The sequence below is a fragment of the Indicator indicator genome, chromosome 29 (genome assembly GCF_027791375.1).
Source record: "Indicator indicator isolate 239-I01 chromosome 29, UM_Iind_1.1, whole genome shotgun sequence".
NCBI lineage: Eukaryota > Metazoa > Chordata > Aves > Piciformes > Indicatoridae > Indicator > Indicator indicator.
In genome coordinates, this window is record NC_072038.1 from 7,402,926 (window position 1) to 7,428,893 (window position 25,968).

The 25,968-nt window shown below is 51.9% G+C and overlaps 3 protein-coding genes across 3 annotated transcripts; 2 read left to right on the top strand and 1 right to left on the bottom strand.

Annotated features, from left to right (window-relative positions):
* The first annotated feature begins 189 nt into the window (after positions 1-189).
* CCDC40 (coiled-coil domain containing 40) lies at positions 190-13,961 on the top strand. The gene is given in 18 exon segments (XM_054393921.1): positions 190-291; positions 1,381-1,552; positions 1,738-1,895; positions 3,018-3,101; positions 3,186-3,405; positions 4,473-4,630; positions 5,455-5,577; positions 5,992-6,113; positions 6,825-7,068; positions 7,155-7,337; positions 8,595-8,840; positions 9,567-9,780; positions 10,612-10,781; positions 10,905-10,996; positions 11,602-11,722; positions 12,349-12,537; positions 12,790-12,948; positions 13,716-13,961. Coding segments are annotated over 18 exon segments (3,003 nt in total).
* A 436-nt stretch (positions 13,962-14,397) lies between these two features.
* On the top strand, positions 14,398-20,894 carry GAA (alpha glucosidase). Its single transcript, XM_054394070.1, has 19 exons — positions 14,398-14,775; positions 14,855-15,000; positions 15,349-15,514; positions 15,920-16,016; positions 16,100-16,219; positions 16,378-16,496; positions 16,638-16,769; positions 16,929-17,039; positions 17,232-17,345; positions 17,450-17,534; positions 17,616-17,733; positions 18,107-18,240; positions 18,348-18,499; positions 18,734-18,882; positions 18,972-19,113; positions 19,309-19,407; positions 19,598-19,762; positions 20,159-20,311; positions 20,768-20,894. The coding sequence occupies exons 1-19, from the start codon at positions 14,398-14,400 to the stop codon at positions 20,825-20,827; spliced, it is 2,640 nt and encodes an 879-aa protein (XP_054250045.1). The 3' UTR covers positions 20,828-20,894.
* A 1,063-nt stretch (positions 20,895-21,957) lies between these two features.
* On the bottom strand, positions 21,958-25,734 carry SGSH (N-sulfoglucosamine sulfohydrolase). Its single transcript, XM_054393890.1, has 8 exons — positions 25,632-25,734; positions 25,163-25,323; positions 24,809-24,914; positions 24,120-24,270; positions 23,724-23,880; positions 23,409-23,490; positions 23,123-23,326; positions 21,958-22,517 (listed from the first exon to the last, which is right to left on the bottom strand). The coding sequence occupies exons 1-8, from the start codon at positions 25,717-25,719 to the stop codon at positions 21,958-21,960; spliced, it is 1,509 nt and encodes a 502-aa protein (XP_054249865.1). The 5' UTR covers positions 25,720-25,734.
* Between the last annotated feature and the right edge of the window lie 234 nt (positions 25,735-25,968).

Sequence of the window (25,968 nt, forward strand, 5' to 3'; positions counted from 1 at the left end):
GCCCGGCCAGGCCAGGCCTAGCCCGGCCCCGCATGACCTCTTTGGTCCTGTGCTCAGCCCTGCGGCCAAGGGGCGGCCTGCAGTGGGCCCCGGGAAGGCAGGCGCTTAGCCGGGACTCGCTTGCTCACTCCTTCCATCTGTCTCTCTCCTGGAAAGCTCTAGTCGCAGGCACAGGCCAGCACCATCACCATGGAGGAACCCCCCGGTGCCGCAGCAGCAGAGGGTCCTGGGATGGAATTCGGCTCCCCCGAGCGGAATGTAATCAGAGTTCCTTCACATCTTGCCATGGAGGTGATTTCCCTTGGAAGGTTCATGGGGCAGCGTGTTCCTGTGTGTTCCTTATGAAGCCATGTCTTCATGGAAGCACTTTCAATAGGAAGAAGTAAAACAAGCAAACAATTAATGCAGTCTCCTGTAAAAAAAAAAAAAAAAAAAAAAGAAAGAAAAGAAAAGAGCCACCAGCAAGTAAATTTAGTTACAGTCCTGTGTGTCAGCAGCATATTGAAGTATGTGTTTCTCATTTCTCAGCAAATTCAGCTGAAGACATGTTAGAATAGAAATTACCCACATTTCATGACAGCACATGTTTGGGGGCTCTGTTTGAGGTTTGTTTGGGATAAGGTTTTTTATTCCACAGTATATGAATTTGGAAAATGATGGTATGGGATAAAACAGTGTCTCTTCAAAAAGAAAAAAAAAGATAATAATGTGGCTGTATGTTGGGCAAGCTGGAAGACTTTATTTAATAAAGCCCTAAGGGTAGTTTCTTTTGAAATAGATGTCAGCTAGAAACTCAGGTGAAATTAAAAGTGGAATGTAGAAATTTTTGTGAAGATCTTTACTGTCTTAATGCTAAGTGACTGCTTTTGCAAATGAGATTTATCTTCTAAATTGAACTTCTGTGCCATGTGACAAAAAGCATTTTTACAACCCTGTAGCATTAACACTGCACAAAGTACAAGAACCCCCTGCAGTGTTGCTGTTCTGCTTTTCCCCTGTGCTGTGTTCTAGGCAACAGAGGCAGAAAATGGCAACGAGAATGAAAAGGCTGAGTCTGTTCCTCTGGAGGACCAAGAAGAGACATTTCCCCCAGCAGAAGGAGGATCTACAGAGCAGTTTGCTGGTTCTGCGGAAGTGAGACACTCTAATAATATCTGCAATCTTATTCAGAGATTCTTTGTTGTGCTCTATGTGTGTTTATTTTAATCAGGAGTGACACGCCTTTGCCGGGCTGCCCATGTGCTGATTTTGAAACAAAACCCTTTTGTTGATTCTTTGTCTGCATTGTTCATCTCTGATGATGCCAAAAATTAACAGATGTTTAGGGGCAAACAGAGCTAAATTGAAAAGCCATTTCAGATGATGGGTTTTATGTTTCAGGAAAAATCTCCCGAGACTTTCTTGGACAATGTGGGATTAAGCAGTTGTTCTCTGGAACTGAAGAACTACATGGAGCAGCCAGTAACAGACAGAGGAAGCCCTTCCCTTCCTTCAGAGGCTCCTTTGCAGGCATCTGCACTGTCCAAGGGGATGAACAGCTCCTCGGGGACAGGTACTATTCATCTTCTAATTAACAATACAGTTCTTGATACCAACTATCAAGCACAGTTTCCACTTTTCTTCCTTTCTGATCATTGTTAATCCAGTTGGAGACATCTTTTTTTCTTCATCTTCTTCTTTTTTCCTGGGGGTGATGAGGTCTAGGTAACACTGGAGAACCCATTTCTCTCTATTCAGAATCTGCCTTTGAGTAACTTGGTCATCTCACTACAGAGCATGGGGACCAACAATGGGAAGAGGAATGGCAGCAGCATGGAGCTGAGGAGCATGAAATAAGAAGAAGCAGTGAGGGAAACTTAGAAGAGACAGAACTGGTTGTCTTGGATCCAGAACATGTGAGAAGTTCTCAGATCATTCTTCTTTCCTGAGTTGTTTATTTTATTTTATTTATTTATTTTATTTATTTTATTTTATTTTATTTATTTTATTTCTTTTATTTTATTTCTTTTATTTTATTTCTTTTATTTTATTTCTTTTATTTTATTTCTTTTATTTTATTTCTTTTATTTTATGTTATTTTATTTTTTTATGTTATTTTATATTGGTTTATTTTATATTGTTTGTAATTTAAAAAATTATTTTATTTACTTTATTTTTTAAATAAAATGTGTGAGGTAAAGTTTTAGCTATGTGCTAAAACTAGATGTTTAAAAATAGCTCCTGCAAAACTGTGGGACTCCCTAAATATTAACCCTAAAGCTGCAGGATCAGAAGTGGGTAAATCTGATACCATTCAGTAGTCCTCAAAGATAAGCCCTTGCAGCAAGAGTGAGTTGATGACTTCTCCATGTAGCTCCTCTGATGTATTTCTGACTTTCAGATATTCTCAGCAGTTACTTTTTAACATCAACAAATACTCTGTGTTGACTCTTCTCACTAGTTACAGTGAGTGTAGCTAAAATAATAATGCAAGTATCAATGGCAGCAAACAGGATGTTTTATTTCATAGTGTGAGTAGCAGTAAGGTTTCTTCATGCTTTATTTACGCTACCATATTAAAGTTTATCCATGCTGAAGGCTGGAGCACCTCAACTATGGAGACAGACTGAGATTTGGGGTTGTTCAGTCTGGAGAAGAGAAGGCTCCAAGGAGACCTTATTGTGGCCTTCCAGTATCTTAAGGGGACCTACAAGGAAGCTGGTGAGGGACTTTATAGGGTGTCAGGGAGTGATAGGACTAGGAGGGATGGAGCAAAACTAGAAGGGGGTAGATTTTGATTGGATGCTAGGAAAAAGTTCTTCCCCATGAGGGTAGTGAGACACTGAAACAAGTTGCCCAGGGAGGTGGTGGAGGCCCCATTCCTGGAGGTCTTTAAGGCCAGGCTGGATGGGGCTCTGAACAACCTGATCTAGAGTGAGGTGTCCCTGCCCATGGCATGGGGGTTGGAACTGGATGATCTTTGAGGTCCCTTCCAACCCTGACAATTCTGTGACTCTGTGATTTATGCTTCTTTACAGCCCCTGATGAGGAGATTCCAGGCTGCCCTGAAGAATTACCTTACTAAGCAGATAGAAAAAGTCAACCTAGACCTTCAGGAACTGGTATACAACATTCTTTGCCTTTTCACAGCAGCCCATCCCTGTCCAGGCTGAAGTGAGACGGCTGATTTCCTCTTGTGTTTGCAGAGGGCAGTAACAAAGGAGGTCAAAACCCAGCGAGAAGAGCTTGGGGTGGTTCTTTATGGAGCACAGCAGCTGCTGGGGCGTCTGCAGGCGGAGCTGGAGAAGAGCCACGAGCGCCGTTCTCAGGTGGCTGCAGCACGGCAGCAGCTGGAAGAGGAACTGGAGGGCCTCAGGCTTACTCACAAGAAAATGCAACAGAACACAGATGATGAACGCAAGAAAGGTGACTGAGGTGGCCCTTGCGATATTTCCTGATTCTAGTACTGCATGGAGAAATCAGTTTGGATATAAAACCAAGCACTGGGTTGAAAACCACAGTAAAATGAATCAGGGTTGAACAGTTTCACAGATATTCCTGATTGCTATCTAATTTCTATTGTCTCTAAGACCATGTGGCTGTGTTGTACTTCTAAGAAGGTCTTTCTTTAGGACCTTCAGGTCTTTAGGGCCTTCAGGTAGGCTGTTCTGAGACTTAGCAGGAGGGAAGCTCCCATCACTTTGTGTTTGCCTGTGGTTCTCTGTAAGGCTGTGACTAGATCGTGGAGGTCGTAGGTTGTAGGGGCATCCAGGAGTATGAGAGCAGCATCCATGTGGCCATTCCAGCCAAAGAAATGGACTTGACTCATTCGTGATGTGTTGCAGGGGTTTGGATAGGAAACAGTGAAACAACTGCATTGACAAGGATAGCTGAGCATTAAAATAAATTGCCTGGGAAGCTTTTGCAGATTATTGAAAAAAAAAAATAGAGAATCATTCAATGGACTGAGAAAGAGAGTTCTGTTTTGGGGGCAGAAGAGTGAATTCACAGCCTCTTGAGGCCCATTCCTGGATTTCCTAGGATTCTGTGTGCTGGGAATCAAGGAACAGGAAATCCATCTAAACATGAGGAGGAACTTATTTACATTGAGGGTGGTAGAGCACTGAAACAGGCTACCCAGAGAGGTGGTAGAGTCTCCATCTCTGGAGTCATTCAAAGCCCACCAGGATGCCATCCTGTGCAATCCGCTCTACCTGAACCTGTTCTGGCAGGGAATCAAACTAGATGATCTCCAGAGGTCATTTCTAACCCCTATCATTCTGTGTTTCTGTGAATTGCTTACTCAGATTTTGAGCTTTGCTTGTGGAGCTGTACTCCAAAGCTGGTGTGAGTTCTCATTTCAGGAAGGGCTGAGGTAGCTGGCATGTGTCTGTGGATTTTGCTTTGGGTGCTTCCCTTTCCCTTTTATTTCTGTTTCAAGTGTGTCCTACAAACATACTTCCCTGTAAATATTTTTCCTTCTGCCTCCCCAGTTTCTGCAATGCAGACCCAGGCTGAGAACCTGGCCTTGCACCTCTTCTACATGCAGAATATGGACCAGGACATGCATCACAACATTTTACTAATGAAACAGTCATCAAAGAGGGCTGAGGCAGAGAAAGTCCAGGCTGAAGTGGAAAAGAAAAAGCAGGTACCAAGTAAAATTGCTTTAAAATAAATAAATAAACATGCATGACAGTTATTGGTGAGTCTTGGGGGACATGCTGCCTTGTCAGAAGGAGGGCTGTAGTGCTTCAATCAGGGAAGATGTGTGGGGATATTAATGAAAAACAAGCAACCAACCCACAAGTTTTTCTAAAACCAAGAAGAATCCCCACCAAGAAGACGCTGCCCAAAGCTTTTTGATAAGCCTTATAACAGCAACTCACTCTTCACTGAAGCACAGGGAGTGTGGAGACAGAAAGCTGGTTAGTGGAAAAGTATCGTGTTCAAGTTTGGAGTTGTGAGTCAGGATGAGTTTCGCAATGATAAGGGGACGTTGGAAAGGAGCTGAGCCAGTCGGTGTGCTGGAGCTCCCTCTGCTGCTGCCTTCTGCTTGCAGCCAGACTCAGGCTGTTTATTACCAACACAAAAAACGCACGCAAAGAGTTGCAATCAAATGGATTTAAATGATTTTAACAAAGGATTCTAAAACACGAAATATGCAGATTCCTAGCTGCTGGAGAGGTGGCACAATATAATCCATGCTTGCAAGAATGAATGCAGCTCCAGATCTGAGGCATCAACTTATTACAACTGGGATAAAAAAAAATTGGCCAAGGTTCCCTTTTCCTGAAAGTTGCCACTGCTGCACTCATGAGTCACTTGTAGATGAGTGGAAAAGTTGCAGAAGGAATCAGATCTAATCCAGTTGCCAATTTAATTCCTTTTCTAGTCTGCTACTCTTGTAGGATATCGTTGGTTAAGGCTGACATGATCTTACTCATCCTGAACTGTTTGGCTCTGACTCTTTAGGATCTGCTCCTAGACCGCTTGACAAGAAGAGCCTTTGAACTGCAAGAACAGATTGCTCTCTTGGAAGCTCAGTTTGTGGCCCAGGCAGAGGACACAAAAGTAACTCGGCAAGCAGTAAATGAGGTAGGAGGGTGGTTTTTTAGCTTCTGGTTAATATTTCCCTCTGGGAAGGATTGACCCCTTTGGGTCATGCTCATGTGATAGGTACAATCTAGGCCAGAGTTGTACAGTTTGTTCCTGTTTGGATGAACGATGAGTTCTTTTTTTCTGCCTTGTCCTTAAGAATTGCCTGAAAATCACTTTCTCCCCCATCTTCTCTGCATTTTCTTCTTCTTTCAGACCTATGCTTTGTGGTGTGGTGTGACAATAAACAAAACATATGTCAGTTGAAGCTGTTTATGCCCAGCATATTATGAAGAGAGAAAAAATACTGCATTGTAACACGAATTTGTTTTTTTTCAACCCAGTAAATATGTTTTTTCAATCCAGTATGGTTTTTTTTCACCCCATACTGTCTACCAACTCTGTCTTTCCTAGGCTTGTATGGAGGTACAGGCTATTAACATGGAGAAAAAGCGCTTGATGAAGCACTGGAATAGCAGCTTGGCTGGAATGAAGCAAAGAGATGAGGCCTATGTTGCTGCACAAGAGTTGCTGAGGTACTGTCTCTGAAAAGAGACACAGCAGAGACATCAGATAATTTGGACATAAGGGATTCTAAGTGGGGCAATATGTCCTCTGTCATGTGCAGGATGTGTCAGGCAGAACAAGTTTGCTGCACATAATAAGGTTGAAGGATAGGAAGCACAGCTCATTGTTACTATTTTCTTTATCCAAAACACAACTCCCCCTTAATGTGTGTGGGTTTTTTAAAGCTGTTTAGATTTTTTTTCTAGTCATATTTTATCCCTTTAAAAGAGTTCCTTCATCTTTGCAACACAGCTCAATCCAAAGAGCTAGGCAGCAAGAAGGATTTATCTCCTGCTTTCCATTAGGGTTTTGTGGTGCCTTCAGGAAAACCTTCCTATTGTTGCCAGAGGAAGTGTTTATTTGGTCTGGAGACTTAAAGCTTAACTGAATCTCTAGGAACAAACTGTGCTTTCATATGGGGGTATCCTGATAAGAAGGGAGGTGTGGGGACAGGACTGAAAGAAGGAATTATTTTCCTACAACATTGCCTTTGAAATATCAATGTCTCCATTCATCTTCTGCTGTCTCTGCACTGTTACAGCAGATTAGCTTTTATAAAGATCTCCCTTTTTGGTCAATTGTTGTTGCAATAGCTTGTTTGAAAAGAGGAACTTGTAGATGATGGTTCAGCACACAAATCGATCTTCTGTGATGATTTTCCACCCCTTTTGCCGCTCCAGCAAGTATAGACATGAGCTCAAGTCTCTAGAAGCAGACATCCATGGGTGTAGAAAGTCAATCAGGAAGGAGGAGGAGAAGAATGAGTTCCTTGTCACCTGCCTGAGCCGTTCACAGAACAATGCCAACACAACAAAGAAGCTGATTGCCCAGTGCCTTTCAAGGCAGGAGGCCTTGAAGGTTGAATACAGCACCTACACTCGCGTTCTCCGTCAGACAGAGCAGGCCCTCAGCAAGACCAAGATGGTGAGAAGAGTTACTTCTATGTAGGTATTTAACCCCCTTCCCCAAACACTTGTAGTGATCCTGTCTCTGTCTTCCCTGCTTTTCAGGATCAAGCTGCTCATCTGACTGAGTTGCTGTCCATCAGTAAGGACATAAAGAAAGGAATTGATACCAAAGAGCAGATGGAGAAAGAAATTGTAGCAAAGCTTCAGGACCAGATGATATCCAGCAAAGCCACAAAGCAGCTCTCACAGCTGGCTGCAAAACTTCATAGGAGAAAAATGGATCTGGTATGGTGTCTCTTCCATTTGACTGGGCAGGGGAAGGAAACCACCTCCAGCAGCATTTCTCAACTGTGTTTTGTCAGCATCTTCAGTCTGGTTTTCAGTTCTGCAGCTGAAGGTCTGCTGAGTTTGTGACTCCACGTTGGTTCTTGTAGTGATCTTATTGCAGGATTCCAGTGTGTGTGAGAGAATTTGGCCAAAAAAGCCTGACACATAACCTGCTATTCTCTCTTAAACGAGACAGAATTTACCACAATGTCTTACCAGTTCTTATGTATGGAAGACAGTGGACCTGTGGTACTGCTATATTCCACTTTAGCCTGCACATTAACTTACATCTCTATGCTGTATCATGGAATGTGCTACAGGCATGCTCTCACTTTTGAGGTAAGGATTGGATTCAAGGAAGAGTCAAACCAGAGCCAGTTCTTTACAGCGTAAGTTGCTCTTTTTGGGAGTCTCTAACTGGTACAGATATTAAAACTAGGAGATTCAGTATAGTGTTTTGAGTTGTGTGAGCTGGCACTAACACAACATGCTCACAACTCTGTATTTCCATAGGTTACTTCAGCCCATCCATGGCTTTTTAAAATCAGGGGTAACTGGAAGACTGACAGGGTTGGCTTCCATTGTGAGAAAGGCCCCTCCAGCCCCCTTCCCAACAGATAAATAGACAAGGGGATACTCTGTGTTGACTCCTATTAGCATCTGTGTTGTACAGTTGAATGTAGTGCAGAGACTACAGCTTGGGAAAGAGCAAATGGTAACATCTTGTGGTGTGATCCAGGCAGTGCAGAAGCGCAGACAGGCTCTTGAGTGTCACCTGGTTGCATTCATGCTGTGCTCAAACAGGCACACCCATGCTCTCTGGCTGGTATGGCTGTTGTTAGGCAAGGGATGAGTTTGTTTGTTATGGTGGAGAAGGTACAATATAGTGACATCCTGCTGCTGTTAGCCAGGTAACTGGAGACATCCAGGCAGGGAAGGTAATTGCAGCAGTGATGAGTGTGGTCTCTTAAAGGGTTTGGGGATGCTTAGGCTCCTTAATGCTTTCCAACAGCCTTATGGCAGAGGTAAATATTGCTATCTCCTGTCAATAGATGGAGAAACAAAGGTACAGAGAGGGTAAGTAGCTTGTTTGTAGCACAGACCTGGGAGTAGAATCTAAATGCCTTGATTCCTGTGCTTTGATAAGTGGGCATTACAAATCACAGAGCTGCTGCTCCTGACAGTAGTTTATTTTCTGTCTGTTGACATTCCTAGGAGCTGCATTTTTCTGCACTTGAGAACGATGTGACCCAGGTTATTCTGAATGCAACTCACACCAACTGCAGGCTGACAATTCTCCAGAAAACACTTTGTGAGCTGGACAAGGAAATAAATACTGTCAATAATCTGATCAGTCACAGTGAAAGTGAGATTGCCAGGTTCAGGCTTCTGTTTGAGAACAAGCAAGTGGTCATCAGTCAGTACAACAAGAAGCTGGAGATGATTCTTTCTCAGCAGGGGGTATGTACCATTTACATTTCAATCCCAGACTTGATTTTATTCTTTGTGCTGGCCACAGATGTCCTTGATAAATGTACCTGCATAACTGCTGGATAGTTACAATGTTTATGTTTGACAAACAGTTCTTAATGCATGTGAAGAGGAGCTGGCATTTAGGGAATTGTGAAATGAGGGTGTGCCTAGCCCAGATTTCTGCAGGGAGTTGTCTGCAGCTAATGAAAATGCTGAATGACATAAACACTCTGGGAGTAAATAGGATCTCATTATAAAATCTGCACAGACTGATGAGGGGAGAGCAGAGCAGGCAGAGTGACTTAAGTCCCTCTGATGATGGTTGGCCCCGTTCAGATGATGCCCAGATCTGTCCCTAGCACTGTGAGCTGTAAGACCTTTGTGGATAACAATGTGAAAATAAAAACTATGGCATATACTTGACAAACTTTTGAATGTCCAGGTGTCCCTGCTGGAGGAGCTTAGGTGGCCTTTTGGCCACAGAAGCTGAGAACCTATCAGGCTTTTGTCACACTTACCCTGTGAGGTCAGGAATGATTAGTCCCATCCAACTCATGGGAAATGAAGGCAGAAAGTAACTAAAAGATGAAATAACAGTATAGCTGAAGCATTTAGTGGGCATCTCAGCAACTGGACCAACCTTCTGCAATGATGCTATAAAGAAGTGCTCCAGCAGCTCCAGCCTGAGTAATCCCAAACTTTGCCCTTGTACAGGGGCAAGAACTTGGACCACTGGAAATGGAGATCAACAAGCTGACCAAGCAGATAGAAGAATGCAGTTCTGAGGTGGTGACACTGCAGAAGTACTGGCTCAATCAGCAGAAAGAGCTGGTCAAGTTAACAAAAGAACAGGAGGAACAATTAGCCTCCTTGGATCTGTTAAAGAAACAGATCACAGTAATGCAGCAGAAGAAAGTGCGCACTGAAAGTAAGTCCTTCCCTAACGCTTGCAATGTTCATCCACAAATGGAGAAAACAGGGAGTGAGGGCTTGCAGGTGGTGACATGAGACCTTCACCCAAGAAGGCCCTTGGTACTCCTGTGTGTGTCTGAGCAGTGATGCAAATGGCACTGGTACCGTACTCAGGGCTCAGCGCCAGACACTGTCTGCTGTTTTGGCTGTCATTACTTCCTGCTGTCTGAACTGACACAGTTGAACCCAAAGGGAACCAGTCATGTCTTAAACTTCTTAAGTGAAGTTGGCAAGTAGTTCCCAGATTCACATCAAGTTGGAAGGGACCCTCAAAAGTCAGATGGCCCAACCCCCCTGCAGTCTGCAGGGACACCTCCAACTAGATCAGGGCCAGGGCCACATTGAGTCTGATCTTGAATGGCTCCAGGGATGGGCCTTGACCAAATCCCTGGGCAACCTGTTCCACTATTTTACCACTCTCATTGTAAAGAACGTCTTCCTCATGTCCAGCCTAAATCTACCCTGCTCCAGTTTAAAACCATTGCCTCTTGTCCTATTGCTACAAGCCTTTCTAAAGAGCCCTTCCCCAGCCTTCCTGTTGGTAGCTAAATGTCCCTACCATCAACAGCACTTTCCTTGGCCAAACTCACCTCTTTCCAGAGTGGTCTCCTTCAAAACCTTATTTAATTTTTGGGCTTATGGAAGAAGGTCTTGGCTGGGTACGTGGGACACAAGTGGCTCTGCATGCAGCACTGTCTGGTTTCACAGCAGTTTGTCACACCTTGCCTGCATTCAACCCTGGGCTCCTAGGAATTGTAAGACCTTTTCTTTCCCTGTTCACCTGTAGATGAAATTAATCAGGAAACAAAAGAGCAGAAAGACATCGAACGTCACATGAGGAGCATGTCAAATGACTTGATCAAGCTGAATGTGTTGATCCACAAGAACAACAACAGCTTTGAGGAGCTGCAATATGGCAACATTATCACAGAGAACGAGTTCATACGCTCTCTCAAGGTACAGAGGCTTGGCACCTCATTTCCAGCTCTCAACCTTCCATGCAGATTAGAGGCAAATAGTGATCCTGTAAATCTTTCTTGCTCTGACAATGTTGTATTGCTTTGTGCTCCCCAAATCTAGGCAGCAGAAAAAGAGTCAGTTGAGATGCAGGAGAGGCACAGTCAGTTGACTGAGGAGAAGGAAAGACTCCTAAACAGCCTGTTGGAAGCTGAGTAGGTACCAGAGAAATTCATGCTTTGTGCCACAGTCTTTGGACTTTTGTACATGTGTCCATGTTACCCTCTCCTCTGGTCATCAAACTGAACCAGCACCAGCAAAAATGCTTCTGTCCTTCTTGGAGAAGATGGAAGGAACTTAAGGAATTTTTGAAATGCCAAAACAAAAAGGGTGCTTAGCTGACTCTGGAACCAGCAAAAGAGCTGGGAGGGTGTGTTGGCTTTAACAGTTCCATCATGCTTGTGCTGGATGTTCCCAAGATATGTATGGAAGGACTCTGCATGCTGACTCCTCTGACAGTAACTCAGAGTGAGCGTGCTGTACTGGGAAATTAACTGGGGTCCCTGTCAGTACCCCCTGGCACTCTGGGTGTGCTGATTTTCAGAGTCATCATGCCATTTGCTGAGTTGTGGAGCTTCCTGTCTGATTTCACACTGCCCTTGCTGCCCTTCTGCATGTCCCATATGCGAATCCTTGGTTTCCTCTGAACCAGGCAGCTCTGTGTTCAGAGCTGATCTCAGTAGCATGCTGGCCCTGATGCCCAGGGAAACTGTCCTCTCTGTGGTTACAAAGGTGCTGCTTTCCTTTTCTGTCACTGAAGGCATCAGATCATGCTATGGGAGAGAAAGATCCAGCTGACCAGAGAGATGCGTGCAGCAGTGGATTCTCAGATGGGACAAGGTGAAATCCGAGCCATGAGGCACGAGATACACAGGATGCAAGTAAGCTACTGGGAAAGGGCTGAGGAGGGAAAGCTGCACACAGCGTATTCAGCTTTGGGGTTGCTGAAATGTAAGGCAGGAGATGAGAAACAGGCTGGGGAAGTAGTATCCTCAAGGCTGCAGCAATACTGGAAGCCTTACCACCCTGCAGCTAGGTTGAATTAAATACATCCATCCCATGTGTGCTTCATCAGTTCCTGGTGCATGAGGTGTAACGGGCTGCAGCGGAACCCAGGTGTACCTGAGAAACTCGTTTAAAATGTAGCATGTCTGCCACCTTATTCTGTGACCCTTATTTATAAGCAAAGAAATGTTGATGACTTTTAATGTCTGGCAAAGCAACTTTTCCCTTGTATTCTCAGGATGCTTCTGCTCTTCTGATTTTGCTGTTGCTAATGAGTTCCAGTAACGATTTTTGAAGGTTATCTTAGATGAGTTAATAATCCAGCCCTCTGCCTTCCACACAAGGCAGACCAGAAATTAGAGCAAATTTGGCCTGCCAGTGCTCATGTGTCAGGTGTATCTGGTTTATGTTGATGGGACTTGCCCCACAGAGGACTTCAATTAGGTGTCCTTCATAAGCATTCATTATTGTTCAGCCTGGTTTGTATCTTGTCCAATGTCAGGTCCACTATGGCCAACTGATGAAGCAGCAGGAGAAGATGATTCAGGATATGGAGGCATCTGTTTCTCGTAGAGAGGTGATATCGACTCGTGGAGAGGCTCAGAACAAAACAGATAAGAAACGTATCACCAAGAGTGACTTCCACAGCAAGAAACAGGAGCTGAGGAAGAAGATCCGTGAAACACAGAAGGTGAGCAAGTGGGGGAGGGCTGCAGGAGTTCATGCAGCCTTTGTGTGCCTTCCAATGAGCATCAGCATGGACTGGAGGGGTGTTGGAACACAGGCCCTGCACAGGGACACCACTGCTCTACAGTGCTGTCACCCCTGCACAGGGGCAGGCTTTGGAAACTCATTAGAAAAAAAGGCCTCCTGGGAAGATGGTCAGGAAAGCAGCTGAGCTGAAGAACCAGTACCTGCTATTTCCTTCTCTTTTGTTTACCAGAACACCGAAGACTGCAACAAAACCATCCTGGAGCTGGAGAGCACCCAAGCATCCCTTAGTGGCACCTTCTCAGAAAAGCAGCAGGAACTGCTCAGGCTGCAGGCTGAGTCCGATGGCCTCGACTCAGAGGCAGAACATCTTCAGCAGAGGAAGCGATGGGTGAGCACACATCTGCTTCCTTGCAGCACATGAGCCAAACACAACCTGCTGTGCTCTTCCGTGGCCACCTCCCCAGCTCGCTGTCTCCTGAACTGGGTGTGCTTGGTGTGTAATTTTAGTAACACTTAAAGTTAATTGAGCACGTATCGAGGGCTCATAGTGGTCCTGAAGTGATGCTGCAGTTGTACTCTTGGTAAGGCAGTATTCACCTGGCAGCATCAGCCTGAAGGACATTGTTTGTGTCTTGAAAATACCCAGTACCAGCTCTCCTTTGTGAGCACTTGCTGGTTACTCATCAGTAGGTTACAGATTTGAGAGCCAGCCTAAGGCCTGACTTGACCTCCTGTGAAGTGTTTAAGTTGGTGAAACTCTGTCCTGGCAAGCACTGCCTTGTACACCCAGGTACTTCTCTGATTTAGGGAACATCCAATATCTAAAAATACTTTTTTTCCCCCTCTCGGTTGATGTGTAGATGTAGCTCTCAGGGATATAGTTAGTAGTGGACTTGGCAGTGCTGGGTTTATGGTTGGACTCAATCTTAAAGTTTTTTTTCCAACTTACAAGGTGCTGTGACTGTTCCCCTACAGAATGGTGATCCTGTTTGGCTGTTACAATGTAGATTTCATAACACTGTCCTTCTACTCCAGCCCTTGTTTGAAGATGGGATGGTTACAGGACCCGTGACATGAAACACATCAGTTTCTTTAGTTCTCTCCTGGCTGCAGTCTGCTGTCAAGGTACTTTCTGATGTTGCTTTCTTTCCGCAGAACCTTTGGGAGATTGTGGCCTACCAGGCACGCCAGAAGCATCTGCAGGCACTGAAGGAAGGGAGGTACACTCCCCTCTGCCATACTGAACAAGCTTGGAGAAAGGAGCAGCAGAAGCTGCAGGACAGGCTCCGTGCCATCGATGCCATCGTCCACCAGGTCCAGCAGGAACATCCCCAGCACCAAAGGACTCTCCAGTGGCTCAGTCAGTGCTTGGAATCCAGGCTCTGCTCACGGGAAGCTTGACAGAAACGGACAAATCTCATATAACCATCTGCCTCCTGCTGGAGGCTGCAGGCTTTGTCAATAAATATAAAAAATAAGCATGGGTAGAGTTTAATATTTATTAAAGAGGGTAGCGCTGCGCGTGTTTTCGTTGTTTCGGTTTCCGTTTTGCTTTAAAAGGGAAGTTCATCGCTTCCGTGATGGGGGTTTGGGGCCGGTGCAGCCTTGACTTGCGAGCTGGAGCAGCCGCCCGAGCCGCCGCTCTCCCCTCGGCTTCTGCACAGGCTCCAAGCGGCAGCGGCAGCGACAGCAGCGGCTGCGAGGGCTGAGCGGCTCCAGGAAGGGGAAAAGACCCACCCAGGGCCAGCGCGGTGCTTGGGGCCGGCCCCGCCCCGCAGCCAGCGGCGTGACCCGGATCGTTACCGCCGCGCTACCGGGAGGCCGGGCTGGCGAGGCCATGCCGGGGCCGCGGGCCCTAGTCGCTGCCGCCGCGCTGCTGCTGTCTTTGCCGGTCCCCGCCGCGGCTCGCAGCCCTGGGACTGCCAGCTGCGACTTACCCCCGGCCGGGCGTTTCGACTGCGGCCCCGAGCGGCTCGTGTCCCGGGAGGACTGCGAAGCACGGGGCTGCTGCTACGTGCCCGCCGGTCCCGGTCCTGGCCCACCCTGGTGCTTCTTTCCCCAGGGCTACCGGAGCTACCGGGCGGAGAACCTGACAGCTACCGCCACTGGCTACTCCGCCCGGCTCCGCCGCGTAGCTGCTAGCTTCCTGCCGGGGGACGTGGGCTGCCTGCGGCTGGACCTGGCGCTGGAGACCGCCACCCGCCTGCGCTTCACGGTGCGCCCTGACCCCACCCTGGCCGTGGGCCCGGCTCCAAGAGCCGCCCCACGCTGACCCCCGGTTTCTGCCCCGGCAGCTCCGGGACTTGGCCCGGCAGCGTTACGAGGTGCCGCTGGCCACACCGCGGGCCAGCGGCCGAGCCACCTCCACGCTTTACGAGGTGCAGGTGAACCAGGATCCCTTCGGCCTCGTCGTCTACCGGCAGCGGGACGGACAGGTCTTGTAAGTGCCCCGTGCCGGGCGAAGGCTTCCCTTGCCTTCCTGCAGGGATTGAGGCTGGAAGTGGGACCTGACGCCAGCCCCAGTGATGAGCGGAATGGGAGCCAGGGTGCTGCAGGGGGCACTGGTGACAGCAGCAGGGTGGCAGTCAGGAGCTGCAGGGGTTTTGCTGTGACCCCTTCTGCAGTTCGGGGGCTGGGAGGGCTATCCCAGCTCTCGGCTAAAATCTGGTTGTTTTACTTGGTGATGAGCATCTGTGACCCTCCCCAAGGCTGGCTGTCCTCCAGCTCGGTGCTGCCTCCTCCCTGGTCACCAGAGCTGTTTGCTGGAGTGTCCCTTTCTCTTTGGCAGGTTGAACACCACCGTCGCTCCCCTCTTCTTTGCAGACCAGTTTCTGCAGATCTCTACCTCCTTGCCCTCTCGTTTTGTTTCTGGGCTGGGGGAGCACCTGACACCACTTATCCTCAACACAACATGGACTAGGGTCACCCTCTGGAATCGGGACATGGCGCCTGTGGTATGGAACAGGGCTAAGGGACAGGGAGATAGCTCGCTTGCACTTACAGGGGTGGCCTCGTGGCCTCTCATGCCTTGACCAGGGAAAGGTGTCCATGCCAGTTGAGCTCTGGCACCTGTCCTCTGCCTTGGGCAAGCCTGTGGGACTGTTGTCCCCAGGGGTGGCTTTGTCCTCCTCAGGGCCCTGTGTTGCTCAGAAGCTACTTTTCCCTGTATGGTCCAGGGATGGTGCTTGGGGCAGAGCTCTGCTGACTCGGGCAGTGTTTGGGGCTGCAAGCCCTGGGTTTACACCTCAAGAGATGACAGTGCTTCTGGGCAAAGGCAAGAGGCAGGCGAGTGGGTGGGTGGGTGCTGTGCCAGGGTCTCTGGTGGAGCCTTGCTGGCACCACACTGTGCTCTGCTCCAGCCCCAGGTCAACCTCTACGGCTCCCACCCTTTCTACCTGGTGATAGAGGATGGTGGTTCGGCTCATGGTGTCTTTCTGCTGAACAGCAACGCAATGGGTGAGTCCTGTGGAGGTGCTGGGCACGGGCTTGGCCCCTGTCCTCATCCTCATCTTGTTCATCTGATGCTTGTGCTTCCCCAGATGTGCTGCTGCAGCCCAGTCCAGCCCTGACCTGGCGCACAACAGGTGGGATCCTGGACTTCTACATCTTCCTGGGCCCTGATCCCAAGAGTGTGGTGCGGCAGTACCTGGATGTTGTTGGTAGGGCCAAGCTGTGGTTGGGGAACATGGGACCCTGGGATGGCTTTGCTGGGATGCTGCGAGTGGCACAATGAGGCCAGCAGAGCAGCATGGGGGGGAGCATGATGCTGGGCTGTCCCTGGGCCCACCTGGCCAGCACTCACCCTCCTGGCTTCCAGGATACCCTTTCATGCCCCCATACTGGGGCCTGGGCTTTCACCTCTGCCGCTGGGGCTACTCCTCCACTGATATCACCCGGCAGGTCGTGGCCAATATGTCAGCAGCTCGCTTCCCTCAGGTAGGTCTTTGCTGCTCCCTGAAGTCTCTGCCCAAAAGCGGCCATGGAGGGGCTGAGGGAGAGCCCTTGTGGGTCTGGGGTCTTGTGGCAGTGTGCAGGGGGTCCCTGCGCCTTACTGAGCACCGGTGCCACCATCCCCAGGATGTACAGTGGAATGACCTGGATTATGCAGATGCCAAGAGGGATTTCACCTTCAACAAGAAAAGCTTTAAGGACTACCCAGAGATGGTGCAGGACTTCCACCGCCGTGGCCTGAGGTACATCATGATTGTGGTGAGTGACATCCTTGGCTGTGCTGGAGCTCTCACATGGGTAGGCTGGTACTGAGGCTCCCAGCTGCTCCCAGGGACAATGATGGAGCTTCCTCTGAGGAAGGTGAGGGAGGCTGCTCCCTGCCCTTGCTTGTGAAGCCCTGGCTTTGTGCCCTGCCAGGATCCTGGGATCAGCAGCTCAGGACCTCCTGGCACCTACAAGCCGTACGACGAGGGACTGAAGCGAGGCGTGTTCATCAGAAACACCACGGGGCAGCCCCTGATTGGGAAGGTGAGTGTGGGGAGCAGCCCCAGTCCCTGTGGGAGGGGGCTTGGGCGGAGCTATGTTGGGAAGAACCCTGAGAGCTGGAGGGAAACACCCATGGAATGGCTGTGGTGGAGAATGGGGTAACACATGGGGACTGTAGGGTGCAGAGGGTCTGAGGACAGCAGGTCTTTTCCCGTTGCTGTCTCACTCCTTCAGGTCTGGCCAGGTCCAACAGCCTTCCCAGACTTCACCAACCCAGAGACTCATGAGTGGTGGCATGACATGGTGAAGGACTTCCATGACCAAGTGCCCTTTGATGGCATGTGGATTGTGAGTGTCTCCCACAAGGCTGCCACCTGTGGCTCCCTGGCTGGGCTCCGAGCATGGCAGTGAGAACATCCCATCGTTTCCCTCCCCTTCCCTTCCCTCCAAAGGACATGAACGAGCCCTCAAACTTTGTGGATGGCTCCCAGGATGGCTGTCCCAACAACGACCTGGAGCAGCCACTCTATGTGCCAGGTATGGGGAGCCCCAGGAGGAGCCCAGGGCATGCTCCAGGCCCCACCAAGTGGGCTCTGAGCCACCACCTCTCCCATGCAGGTGTGTTTGGAGGACGCCTCCAAGCTGGGACCATCTGTGCCTCCAGCCAGCAGTACCTCTCCTCGCACTACAACCTGCACAGCCTCTATGGGCTGACTGAGGCCATCGCCACCCACGAGTAAGCCTGGGGCTCGTGCCACAGCTCCAGCTGCCCAGGAGGAGTTATGTACATCCCAGGGAATGCCAGAGCAGGAGCCTGCATTGCAGCGTGGGCATCTGGGGTTTGGTGGGTGGGTGAGGGTTTGATTGCTAATGCAGTTATCTGCTGCTGCCAGCCCAGTGCTGGATGGGGCTGGAGCTGATGCAGTGTGGCCATGCTGGCTCCTGGGCTGGGGGATTGTGTCCTGATCACTGTCCTGTCTCATCCTGCCCTGTGGATGAGATGGCACTGGATGTCTCCCCTGCCATTTGCCCGCTCTGTGCTGCTGCTGGGAGGCACTGAGCTCCTTTCCTGTGTGAGTGGTGCTGAGAAGACCTTGTCCTGCCCTCAGTGCACTGCTGAGGATCCGTGGCAACCGTCCCTTTGTCATCTCACGCTCCACATTTGCTGGGCACGGGCGCTACGCAGGACACTGGACAGGGGATGTTGGCAGCAACTGGGAGCAGCTGTACTACTCTGTACCAGGTAGGCTGCAGAGTCCTGGGGTCACATCCACCACCACTTCCCCCTGCACTTCCCCTGTAGCTGGGGGCTTCTCTGTGCCCCTGAAGCCCTCTGTGCACCCTCCACAGAGGTGCTGCTCTTCAACCTCTTTGGAGTGCCACTGGTGGGTGCTGACATCTGTGGCTTTGCTGGTGACACATCGGAGGAGCTGTGTGTGCGCTGGACCCAGCTGGGAGCCTTCTACCCCTTCATGAGGAATCACAACGACCACGGTGCCCGGGTGAGCACCCTCGCCTGGCGGGCAGTGGGCAGGGCAGTGGCTGGGAGGCTGGGGCAGGGGTGGATGCTCTGGGGTTGTGCAAGCAGCTGCCCTGCCTGCGGGGACAAGCGGCTGGTGCCGCTGCTGGGACACGTGCCATCAGTGCCAGGCCTGTGCCTTGCAGGTCTCTGCCCTGTGTCCCTGTTGTTTCTCCCTGTGTGGTCTGAGCATCCTCCTTTGGCCTCTCTCCTGCAGTCACAGGAGCCATATGCCTTCAGCCCAGCAGCCCAGGCAGCCATGAGGAATGCTCTCCACCTCCGCTACTCCCTCCTGCCCTTCCTCTACACCCTCTTCCACCGAGCTCACTCGGCCGGGGAGACGGTGGCACGGCCTCTCTTCCTCGAGTGAGTGCCAGCCCAGATGGGGCTGATGGGTGCCAGGCTCAGCAGGAGGTGGCTGCAGGTTCTCCCTGCCCCTCCCCATCCTTCCCCAGGTTCCCTAAGGACCCCAACACATGGACTGTGGACCGCCAGCTCATGTGGGGTGGGGGGCTGCTCATCACACCTGTGCTGGAGGCAGGAAAGACCAAAGTCAGTGGCTACTTCCCGGCGGGGACGTGGTACAGCCTCACAGGGGTGAGTGCTTCCTTTCCCTGCCTTGGGGCTTTCAGGTGGTCACACAGTGGGATCCTGCACCCCACTTCTGGTATCAGCCCCCCAGGGCTGTGCCTTGCCTGCCTTTGCTCGTGGCCATTCAAGAGCAGCCACCTTGGGTTGGGACCCTCTTGGCCACACCGTTCCCTATGTGTGCTCCTTCCTCTTGCTGTTTAGGACTCCACCATCCACAGCAAAGGGCAGTGGATCCTCTTACCAGCTCCCCTGGACACAATTAATGTTCATGTCCGTGCTGGGCACATCCTGCCCTTGCAGGTGAGGCCCTCAGCACTGTGGTGATGCCACTGCAACCTGCCTGGCCAGCCCCTGCCTGCGATGGGGCAGGGCAGAGGGCTGTGACACAGTCACCAGCAGACTGCACATTGCCAAGGCTGTGGTGCTCAGCTGGGGTGGGGTAAAAGCGACTCAGACAGTGCTCAGAGCTCTTCCTGATCCCGTGCCCCAGGAGCCTGCATTCAGCACTGCCCAGTCCCGCAAGAAGGGCATGGCCTTGGTCGTGGCACTGACACTGGATGGCTTTGCCAGAGGAGACCTATTCTGGGATGATGGAGAGAGCTGGCAGAGCTTTGAGAATGGGGACTACACTGAGATCCTCTTTCTGGCCACTCATGTGAGTGAGGAGGGGACTGCTGCTGGGGGGTATGTCCCTGGTGTCTGTGGGACACGTCACAGGCAGCACCATGCCTTGGTCCAGCCCAGCTGTGTTGTGCCAAAAGTGCCGGACTGAGCAGTTCCAGCACTGTGCTGATGGGGTAGTGGGATCCCATGAGGGCTCCAGCCTGCTGGGAGCCCTTTCAGGAGGCAGAGATGGTACTCCAGAGAGCTTGCTGCTGTCATCTTGCACAGCAGTGGATGCTCTTCAGTCCTGTCCTTGTGATAAAAGGCTTTGGTGCTCTCCAGCATGCCACCTCCTGGGGCTCAGTGCCCTGCAGACAGGCAGTGTGTTGGGCAGGGCACATGGAGAAGGCCTGGGTGTGTGCAGGGTGACAGTCCCCTGTCCCCACAGGGTGCTGTGCTCAGCCAGCTGCTACAGGCGAGTGCCCACCTCGATGGGGTCCTGCTGGAGGCTGTCACTGTGCTGGGTGTCACCAGCCCTCCCCGGCAAGTCCTGGCCAATGGTGCCCTTGTGGGTGACTTCTCCTATCGCAGTGACACCCAGGTGAGTGCTCAGCCCCATCATGAGAGGGGGGTGATGGTGGTGGGGAGCTGCCAGCTGGGAGGGGATCCAGGGCTTAGCTAAGGAGCTGGCAGGTTTTGGTCCCAGTGATGGCACCAGTACCTGCTTTGTTGGCACCAAGAAGTGCAAAAGGGCTTCCCAGCATGGGATGGGTTCCTGTTTTGGGGCTGCATTAGACCATGAAGGGGGAAAAGGATGGGGAGATGGATGAAATGCTGTATGGTGATGGGGCTGGAGCTCTGCAGGGAGCAATGGCACAGCTCTGCTGCTGGGGCTGTCTGCCATGGACATGTTTCCTAGGGCGTCTGCAAGACTGGGGCTGTGCCAGGCAGCATCTCTGTGTGCACCCTGAGTAGGACAGGACACCCCTTGGCCCTGACACCCTTCAGACTCTGTCCTGGCCAGTCCTGTGTGCTGACCCTTCCTTCTCCCCCTCAGGTGCTGAGAGTTCCTGTATCACTGCCCATGTGGGAGCAGTTTGTGATCACATGGTCCTGAGCCCAGGCTGGATCGGTGCTGCTCAGCAGGGAGAGGGAATTCTGTTCCCTCCCTCTCTGGAGCCTAATCTGTGCCATCCTGTGGAGAACCAGAGCTGCTGCTGCTGCTTCTCCTTCTCCATGCAATTCAGTTCCTGGAATTTGCCTTCCCTCCTGATGTGAGTTCATCACTGTGTGCACTGGATTTGTACTGGCAGGCCCTGCACAGCCCCTGGGGATGGGGAATCTCTTACCTTCTCCAAAATGGGGAAAAACCACCAAAGTGCCTGGGGATACAGCAAACCTGTTAACAGGCAGAGCTGGTAACCTGGGGAGGGACTGTGGGGAATCTCCTGGCTGTTTTTTCAGGGGAGGGGGATCTGCACAGTGGGGTGAGGGAACAGTGCTGTGAATAAAGCTGCTGTTTGCTGGGAGCAGCCCGAAGCTGTGTCCATGTACCTCTCTGCTGCTGCCTGTCCTGAAAGTGCAGCTGAGCCCTGAACCACCCCACCCTGGCTGTAATCCTCCCCAGCTCCATTCCCCGGCCTCCAGCAAGACCACTTGCACCTGTTGCAGGCTTCACCCCATTTCCCAGAGCATTGGGGGACCCCTGGCTGCTGCTGCAGCCCTGGCTGTGCCACAGAGCCCCTTGTCCCATCTGTCCAGCTGGCTCTGAGCCCAGGGACTGCTGCCCTTGGGGGCTCCCAGCTCAGGCTGGCTCTGGTGGAGCCTCTGCTGCAGAGGGAGGGAGCAGACACTGTCACTTTGTGTATTTTGGGCACTTTGTGTATTTTGTTACATTAAACCATATCCCTACCACCTCCTCACTGGTACCTGCAGCAAGCAGTGCCACACAGACGCTGTGGTGCCAGGAGCTGCCCTGGACATAATCAGCTCCAAGTACAAATGGAGCCCTTTCCTCCAGAGGCTTTCTTGAGGAGCAACCTGTCCCTAAGGCTCCTCTGATGGAGAACAGAGGATCCCTGAATGCTCCAAGACCAGGTGGTATGTGCAATACAGAGAGCAGAGCCTCAGGGTATTACCCAGGGCTTTTGGGACTGGCCCAGCCAGGATTTTGCTCCAACCCACTTATGCCTGATGGGCAGCATGTGGCTGTCCCCTGGCAATGGGGATGCCGGACAGGGGTGATGCTTACAGCTCATTGTGCAGTGGCTGGCACTGGGGACTCAGTTTCTCCTCCAGGACAGCATCAGGGGCACACACCCAGGGGTCCCCTGTGTCCCACTGCCACTTCAAGAGCTGCGTGCGAAGCAGCTGGAAAACAGCAGCGTAGTGGGGGTTGGAGGCCAGGTTCTGGCTCTCTGTGGGGTCATGGGCGCAGTCAAAGAGCTCCCAGCGGTCCCTGTAGTAGTACTGGTGCAGGGACTTGTTCCAGTGGGTCGGCTGCCCGGCCCTGGTGCGGTTGAGCAGGTCTTGGAAAGTGGGTGAGATGTAGAAGTCCTGGTCGATGGGAAAGGGCATTTTGTAGTTGAGGTTGTGAATGAGGCGGAACTGCTGGTGCTGGATGGCTCGCATGGGGTAGTACATGGTCACCTCGTGGTGGCTCTGGCTGCTGAAGGCAGTGTCCCAGGGCTGTTCTGACTCCAGTGCTGGCAGAAGAGACTTTCCAGTGAGCTGCACCTGCTTCTTGCCAAAGATGCTGTAAGAAGGGTAGGGGATGGAGAACCAGTCCAAAATGGTCGGTGTGAGATCTGCAGGGGAAGAGAAAGGTGAGAGGAGGAGCTGGTACCTGTGGGAAGAAAGCAGTCATGGAGAAGGGCAGAAAGGGCCCTGGGGTGAAGAGGAGGCTCTGGGGAGAAGTTACTGAAGCCTTCCAGTAATTAAAGGGAGCCCATCAGAAGAATGGCTCTTTCCTACAGCCTTTTCAGCAAGACCTGCTGGTGACAAGACAGGGGGTAACGGTTTCAAACTGAAAGAGGAGCAATTTAGACTAGATAGAAGGAAGATGCATTTTACACTGTCCCAGGTTGTCCAGAGGAGTGGTAGATGCCCCATTCCTGGAAACATCTAGGTCAGGTTGGACAGGGTGCTGAACAACCTGTTTTAGTCCCTGCTCACTGCAGGGAGTTTGGACTAAAAGACCTTTAACGGTCCCTTCCAACTCAAACCATTCTGTGATTCTATGATGACATCCCTCCTCTCCCTTCCTGGGGCTGGCTGTGACAATGCCAAGGGCTGCAGGCTGTCCTCTGGGACAGGACCCTGAGTTTCAGTGTGAAGAGGGTGGGAACCTGCTCCCACTCCCTAGGTGCAGCTCTGCACACCCTGCTCCCCCATGGGGCATATGGGCTCTTACCCAGGAGGGTGGCGAAGGCCTGGCTGACCTGTCCCCAGCGCTGGGTATGCTCTGGGGAGGAGATCAGCAGGGGCTCAGCAGTGCCTGACCGGTAGAGGTTGGTCCTGCCACTGGGGAAGGGGATTCCATTGTCAGAAGTGTAGATCACCAGTGTGCTGTTGTGGAAGCCAGCATGCTGCAGCTCCTCCAGGACCAGCCCAATCCCTGCAGACAGAGGAACAAAGCTGAAGAAGGGTGATGGGACTGTGGTGCTCACTGGTGCCAGCCTGGCCCCTGTGGCTCCTACCTTGGTCCATGCGCCCAATCGTTGTGTACTGGGCTGCCAGGTCTGCCCTGGCAGCTGGTGTATCTGGAACGAAGTGAGGGACCTAAATGGAGAAATAGAAGTGGCACATGGCTGCCATGAGGAAGGAGGCTGTGGGTAGGCTGGGGTGGCCTTCACCAGCTCTTGTCTGTAACGCTGATGGCAGTGACCAAGGTGGGGGCCAGCCCATAGCCACCCTGGCTCCAACAGACACTGCTGTCGTGTGCCGCTCCTATATGCAGTGCCCTATAGCCCCCTGTAGCTTCACTCAGCCCCACACAGCCCCCAGGCTCCCACCTGCACGTGCTCTGGGTGGTAGATCTGTGGCTTCCAGTCAGGGATCCAGCCCATGCCGCTCTCTCCGTTGCCAAATTTCTCACAGAATGCTCCATACTGGGGCTGGGAGTGCCCACAGCGGTGAGGGTCGTGGAAGGCCACATAGAGGAAGAAAGGCCTTAGAGATAGAAAGGGTGGAGGAGGTGTAGCCAAAGGTCTGCCCATACTCCATAAGACCTTCCCTGGGAGCTGGTGTCACTGGGAAGATTCCCACCTAATCTGATCTCCTGGATACGGGATTACCTATAGACAAGGTGTCCCTTCCTATTTGTGACCAACATGTTCAGCCTGACCCGATTCCCTCTCCTCTCTCGTGCTCCCTTGCAGCTCAGCCCAAGAGCACAGGGTCCAGCTCACCTCTCATCCTGGCTCTGCAGGAACTGCCTTACAAGCGCTTTGATTCGAGTGATGTTTCTCCCCACCTGCAAGACCGAACTGTTCTCCTCTGTGTAGGCAAAGTCGAAGGGGTAGACAGCCTCGGGTCCAACATGCTTCTTCCCAATTATCCCTGCAAGAACACAGACACAGGGTGTGCCTAGAGGAGGGGGTAGGATGCTGGCTGCTGCTGTCCTCTCCCTGGAGGCTGATGCAGCTCATTTGCTCCAGCATGGCCTGTGCTCAGCAAATGCTGCTGAGGGTGGAAAATGCTGCTGACTTCTCCAGTCATTTCTGACAGTTGCAGAGGCAATTCCCTATCTGGGTAGAACACAGGACCCATCTGGGGACCACACTGTGCAAGGTCATAGGAATAGGTAAGCACTAAAGCAGCTGAGCAGTCTGGATGGATGTTCATGTCAAGCACAAGCCTTGTGTGAACCTGGGAACCAGGACCGAGCAGGATGGGGAGTGGAAGTGGAGTTGAGCTGTAAGAGGGATGGCAGAAGAGCAGTGGTGGGGGCAAGCAAAGCAAAGTGCAGGCACAAAGCATGGGTATGTCGGTGCTCTCCAGCTTGCAGATGGGTTAGGAGTCAAGCTCTCTCACCCAGTGGGGTTTGGTGCACAGGGTGGGGGTTCCCTGCTTGTGTCACCTGCCCTGAACTCCTTACCTGTCCGGATATGTGCTTGGCTGAGCAGCTGAGGCAGGCTTCGCACACTGTCAAAGGAGTTGAAGTGGTGCACATCCTGGTGCAGCCCATACATCCCATTCTGGTGCTGTAGACCAGGGAAAACAACATAGTTGGACAGTGCTTGCCAGCCTGGGGCCCAAACCAGTCCAGCCATGCATCAGGTATGTGTGCATGGGAAGCACATTCCAGGGAGCAGGGGAGAGAGGGTCAGTGGACCGGGAAAGGGGGGATTGCCAGGTCCTGTGACCATGCTGGATGTCCACTGGCTCTGGCCATCCCCATGTGCCCACTGCAGAGTGGCAGCTCCCACCCCAGTGTGTAGCATGCCCCTACCTGGGGTAAGCCAGTCAGGATGCTGGCCCGGCTTGGAGAGCAGCTGCTGACAGAGGTGAAGGCGTTCTGGAAGACCACGCTGCGCCGGGCCAGCGCGTCCAGGTTGGGTGTCCGGATTGCCGAGTTATTGTAGGTGCCACTCTCAAAGCCACCGTCATCTGCTGCAGCGGGAAGCGTACAGGGTGAGCCCAGCGGCACCGGGACAGACTCCTGGCGTATCCCTAACGATGCGAGGGGGTAAAGCCCGGGGGGACACTAATGACACTGGGAGCACCCCTGGGCTGAGGTTGACCCGGACCATCCCAGCAGGCGGGATGCAGCGGAACCGCCGGGGCCGGTCCTCCCCTGCCCGGGGGCCATCCAGAGCGCCGGGAAGAGGTACCCCGCCGCGGGGCCGGTCCCAGGGCTGCTGGTTGCGAGGGACCCGGTACTGGTCCCGGGGCTCCACCGGGCCGGCAGCCGCACTTACCCAGGAGGAGCAGCACATTGCGGGCCGGAGCCGGTGTTCCGCCGGTCCTGAGCGCGGCCAACAACAGCGTCAGCGCCAAATGCCGCATGGCAACGGCACCGACACCGGCAGAGGCCGGACGGCGGCGGCTCGGCGGCACTCAGCGGTTCCTCTAGCCGCCCCGGCTCCTCCTCTGCCCCGGTCACATGAGGCAGCCCCGGTGGCTCAGATCCGGCCCGGGCGGAGCCGCCGGGCGCCGGCGGCTGAAAAGTGGGGTGGCTCCGGTGGCTCCCGCGCAGCTTCGGTGGAACCTCCCTTGAGGTCCCCGGCTCCGCGGGGGTGCCCGATCCAGTCGGTC

What these genes read in the sequence shown, in the direction of transcription:
- GAA (XM_054394070.1), top strand. Translation starts at nt 14,398, where the DNA reads ATGCCGGGGCCGCGGGCCCTAGTCGCTGCCGCCGCGCTGCTGCTGTCT. An exon ending in TGAGGTACATCATGATTGTG is followed by an intron (nt 16,770 to 16,928) that starts GTGAGTGACATC and finishes GTGCCCTGCCAG; the next exon opens with GATCCTGGGATCAGCAGCTC. An exon ending in GGCAGCCCCTGATTGGGAAG is followed by an intron (nt 17,040 to 17,231) that starts GTGAGTGTGGGG and finishes TCACTCCTTCAG; the next exon opens with GTCTGGCCAGGTCCAACAGC.
- SGSH (XM_054393890.1), bottom strand. Translation starts at nt 25,719, where the DNA reads ATGCGGCATTTGGCGCTGACGCTGTTGTTGGCCGCGCTCAGGACCGGC. An exon ending in CAATGTGCTGCTCCTCCTGG is followed by an intron (nt 25,324 to 25,631) that starts GTAAGTGCGGCT and finishes TTCCCGCTGCAG; the next exon opens with CAGATGACGGTGGCTTTGAG. An exon ending in ACCACCCAGAGCACGTGCAG is followed by an intron (nt 23,491 to 23,723) that starts GTGGGAGCCTGG and finishes TTCTCCATTTAG; the next exon opens with GTCCCTCACTTCGTTCCAGA.